The sequence below is a fragment of the Babylonia areolata genome, chromosome 32 (genome assembly GCF_041734735.1).
Source record: "Babylonia areolata isolate BAREFJ2019XMU chromosome 32, ASM4173473v1, whole genome shotgun sequence".
Classification (NCBI taxonomy): Eukaryota; Metazoa; Mollusca; class Gastropoda; order Neogastropoda; family Buccinidae; genus Babylonia; species Babylonia areolata.
The window spans coordinates 11377638-11382637 of NC_134907.1; the positions used below are offsets into that span (position 1 = coordinate 11377638).

The 5000-nt window shown below is 41.1% G+C and overlaps 1 protein-coding gene across 1 annotated transcript in view; it reads right to left on the reverse strand.

Annotated features, from left to right (window-relative positions):
• LOC143276626 (alkyldihydroxyacetonephosphate synthase, peroxisomal-like) overlaps window positions 1–5000 on the reverse strand; it is a 29727-nt gene that overhangs the window by 18687 nt on the left and 6040 nt on the right. Inside the window, exon 7 of the mRNA XM_076581242.1 lies at window positions 3652–3731. Within this exon, the coding sequence (XP_076437357.1) occupies window positions 3652–3731 (80 nt within the window). The remainder of the gene's footprint in view (window positions 1–3651; window positions 3732–5000) is intronic.

Below are 5000 nucleotides of genomic sequence, written 5' to 3' on the forward strand. Positions count from 1 at the left end.
CGTATGCACACGAGTGGGCTTTTACGTGTATGACCGTTTTTAACCCCGCCATGTAGGCAGCCATACTCCGCTTTCGGGGGTGTGCATGCTGGGTATGTTCTTGTTTCCATATCCCACCGAACGCTGACATGGTTTACAGGATCTTTAACGTGCGTATTTGATCTTCTGCTTGCGTATACACACGAAGGGGGTTCAGGCACTAGCAGGTCTGCACGTATGTTGACCTGGGAGATCGTAAAAAATCTCCACCCTTCACCCACCAGGCGCCGTCACCGTGATTTGAACCCGGGACCCTCAGATTGACAGTCCAACGCTTTAATCACTCGGCTATTGCGCCCGTCATCTTTCACCACCAAGTTTCCGTGTGCAAAATGGATACTTCTACAGCGCCTATCCTAGGTCAGAGACCAAGCTCTAAGCCCTTTACAAACACAAGAGTAATTGATTCATGTGGATGCTTCTATATAGCGCCTATCCTCGGGTCGGTGGGACTCAAACATGGGACAATGACTGATTCAGAAACATATATAGCACATATCCTCGGTCATCAGATATGCACTCTCTCTCTCTCTCTCTTTCTCTCTATCTCTCTAGCGCATATCCTTGGTCATCAGACATGCACACAGTCTCTCTCTCTCTCTCTCTCTCTCTTTAGCGCATATCCTTGGTCATCGGACATGCACACAGTCTCTCTCTCTCTCTCTCTCTCTCTCTCTCTCTCTCTCTCTCTAGCGCATATCCTTGGTCATCGGACATGCACACAGTCTCTCTCTCTCTCTCTCTAGCGCATATCCTTGGTCATTGGACATGCACACAGTCTCTCTCTCTCTCTCTCTCTCTCTCTCTCCCTCTAGCGCATATCCTTGGTCATCGGACATGCACAGTCTCTCTCTCTCTCTCTCTCTCTCTCTCTCTCTCTCTCTCTCTCTCGCGCATATCCTTGGTCATCGGACATGCACACAGTCTCTCTCTCTCTCTCTCTCTCTCTCTCTCTCTAGCGCATATCCTTGGTCATTGGACATGCACAGTCTCTCTCTCTCTCTCTCTCTCTCCCTCTAGCGCATATCCTTGGTCATTGGACATGCACAGTCTCTCTCTCTCTCTCTCTCTCCCTCTAGCGCATATCCTTGGTCATTGGACATGCACACAGTCTCTCTCTCTCTCTCTCTAGCGCATATCCTTGGTCATCGGACATGCACACAGTCTCTCTCTCTCTCTCTCTCTCTCTAGCGCATATCCTTGGTCATCGGACATGCACACAGTCTCTCTCTCTCTCTCTAGCGCATATCCTTGGTCATCGGACATGCACACAGTCAAAATGCCCCCCCCCCCCCATCCCCCCCCCCCCCTCCCAGCGCTAAATACTTTAATTCTTCTTCTTCAGTCTCACCCCTTTCACTGCTGAACTCGCATTTACGCAGCAGCTAGGTGGAGGACCCATGTCACTGAAGGGTGAGCAGATCAGGGGGGGTCTGTTATCCATGAACCTACTACTGCTCTGTACGTTCGGTGGTAGGACAGGCCGTATTTTCTACACATTGCAGGGTGAATCCCCAGCTATTCTTAGACACCATATTTTCTGTGTTTATAGCACAGGGGAATTTTGCACGCTAAATTGACTTGCGGTGAAAGGGTTAACGTCTATGCACATATTTTGATTTTAGACGAAAAAAAAAAAAAATAAAAAGCCAAAAATCAAAAGAGCGAGAACCTAGAACAAAGCTAACTTAAAACTTAATCAAATTTAAACTTAATCAAATAAAAATGTCCAACTGGACTACGAAGCAAACTTTCAGAAATTTTTTAACAATACAAAATTATCATCTTTAGACGACTTTTCCAAAAATCTTGATAAAAAGGGTTTTAACTCTCTCCATACGAACGGCGAAAGAGACATTAACAGCGTTTCACCCCAATTACCATCATGAAAATATTGCAAACGGAAGGCTCTTATACTGAAGAGGTGCATGTTGACAAAGAATACCACAATTCTGACGACGGAAGCTAAGGTTGGGTCATTCAGACACCCACTGGACATCTGAAGGGTCTGTGTAGAGGAGAAGAGAGGACTGGCCGTACTGAGTGAGTTAAGGCTTCACGTTCAAAGAGTACATGCATATTCCAGGGTTGCCCTGCACAGCAGCATATGAAATGTTTGCTATGTTTTTGGGGTTTTTTTTGTCTGTTTTTTTTTCCCCGGACTTTCTTGGGTCGACCACCGTTTTATTTTGTATATGAATTCATTATAACAATTCAGAGTAGATGGAAAAGAAAGGTGAAAAAAACAAAACAAAATAAACAAAGGAAAAAAAATGAATACAGTGTACATTAAGAAAAACATCGTCATCATAAGTCATTGTACTTATAATATATTGTTCTATCAATTTGGTCAAGAAGGACACATTTTCATCATGTGTAACAGTGCAGTTTTATAACATATAATAGACATTATACCTAGCATCGACATAGAGTTATGGACACTTTGCTTAGCTGACGTAATGTGGAAAGAACACAACCCACACATGGGATATCTAATGTATGAACACATTTCCTCTAGTTTTCTATACGTGACTATATAAAACACCCATTACACAGTCATGTTAAACATTATTACTGCAGACACATAAGTGCACATGAATACACACATGCATATATTATTTACATATTTGCATACTTACACATTCACGCACATCTGTTCAAGTTAAAAATATATATATATCATTAAGCCTTCATTATTATTGTGCATTTTGATCTTTCATAATATTTTGCTATGTTTAGTTTTAAAAGCATTTAGTTTTTACCAGTAAATTAGTGAGATGATCTGCATTAACTCATTCTATACTGCCCAGTGACTTCCTTCATTATACTCTCTGTACTATCAAGAAAAATATCTTTAAAAAAAAGAATGCAATTACATACAGCTGTGAAATTTTGTGATAACATAAAGAATAGAATGGACTAACATTCAGCAAAGTTTCAAAGCACTCACCTGATTATTGTCTGATTTATCAAATTTTGAAAAAAAATCTGTGTTTTTCACAACTGACACAAAAGGGGGTGAGTTTTTCTCATATAACAGAAATTTTTACAAGTGTGGTCTTTTGTAACCATAGACACTTCCTAACTGTAGCATTTGAATGGGCAAATGCATATGCACAGTTGATATCCACTATATAATCTGTTTGCATTCGACTTTGAGCCACAGCATGTACCAAAGTTGACGGAGACACCATCTTGTTGAGCGAGGGAGCAAGAAGGGTGACTTTTACGCTCGCATGTATTGTACTCAAACAAAGACATTTTCAGCCACAATAAAAGTACAGGTTCACTTTTGCTTGACTGTAGCACAGAGCTGTGCTGTTTAGTTTCGCACAAAACCGTTAACTAATGAACTACGAATTTTTTAACTCGCGGTACGCTGTAGCCTACCACAGTAACGAAACGTTGTGCGTATGAAGTACGCTACAGCGTACCTTAGTATAGCAAGAGTTAATGTGTGTGTGTGTGTGTGTGTGTGTGTGTGTGTGAGAGAGAGAGAGAGTGTGTATGTGCAGTGTGTGTGTGTGTGTGTGTGTGTGTGCGCACGCGCACGAGCACCTACGTGTGTGACAGCAAAACTCAAAAAAAAGTCACGAAAAAAACCAAACCCACCATCTGTGAGGTGTCAAGGGAGACGATCATGCGTCTCTCCCACGATGGGCACTCCAGGGAGTTGGTCACATTGGTGCCCCCTGAACACAGACCACGGAGGTTAGACACATCAGGCAGCATAACAACACTAACAGTAATAATAGTAATAATAATCGTTAGTACCTATCTATATAGCACTTAACCTTCAAATCAAAGCGCTTACATACCAGTCATTCACACACTTGCAAATGTACGTTATCATTAGTAGTTACTAGTAGTAGTAGTGGTACCATCATCATCATCACCATCAACATTATTACTATTACTAGCAGCAGCAGCAGCAGCAGCAGTATCATTATCATAATCATCATGATTATTACCATTATTATTACTATTATCATCATCATTATCGTTATAATCAATATCATCATTATTATTATAGTAGCAGAAGCAGCAGCAGCAGTATCATCATCATCATTATTATTACCATTATTATTACTGTTATCATCATCATTATTATTATCATTATTATCATTACTATCATTAGTCATCATAATTCATATAATTTATTAATAGCAGCAGCAGCAGCAGCAGTATCATCATCATCATCATCATTATTATTACCATTATTATTACTGTTATCATCATCACCATCATCATCATTATTATCATTACTATCACTAGTCATCATAATTCATATAATTTATTAATAGTAGCAGAAGCAGCAGCAGCAGCAGCAGTAGTAGTAGTAGTAGTAGTAGTAGTATCATCATCATCATCATCATTATTACCATTATTATTACTGTTATCATCATCATCATCATTATTATTATCATAATTATCATTACTATCATTAGTCATCATAATTCATATCATTTATTAATAACAGCAGCAGCAGCAGCAATAGTAGTAGTAGTAGCAGTAGTAGTAGGAGTAGAGGTAGTAGTAGTGGTGGTAGTAGTAGTAGTAGTAGTAGAAGGCCACTGCGAACTTGGAAGACCCTGCAAGCGCTTCAAGGACACCTTGAAGACAAACCTCAAAAGCCTGTGACATAGACATCGCTTCCTGGGAAACTGATGCCACTGACCGCTCTCGCTGGAGGATACTGTGCTCTAGTGGCATAAAGATGTTTGAAAACGCTGGCCATTAAGGAGAAGCGTGAGCGGAGGAAGCAGGGCTCAACTTCTGGAGACGTTTTCCCTTGCAACACCTGTGGGAAGTGCTGCGCATCCAGAATCGGCCTCTCCTCCGATGTGACGACACACACCGACAGATAAGCCTGCCTGCCTACTCATCCATCAGTCTGACAGGAGACTCTATCAGTAGCAGTAGCAGTAGTAGTAGTAGCATCGTTAGTATTAGCTGTAGCA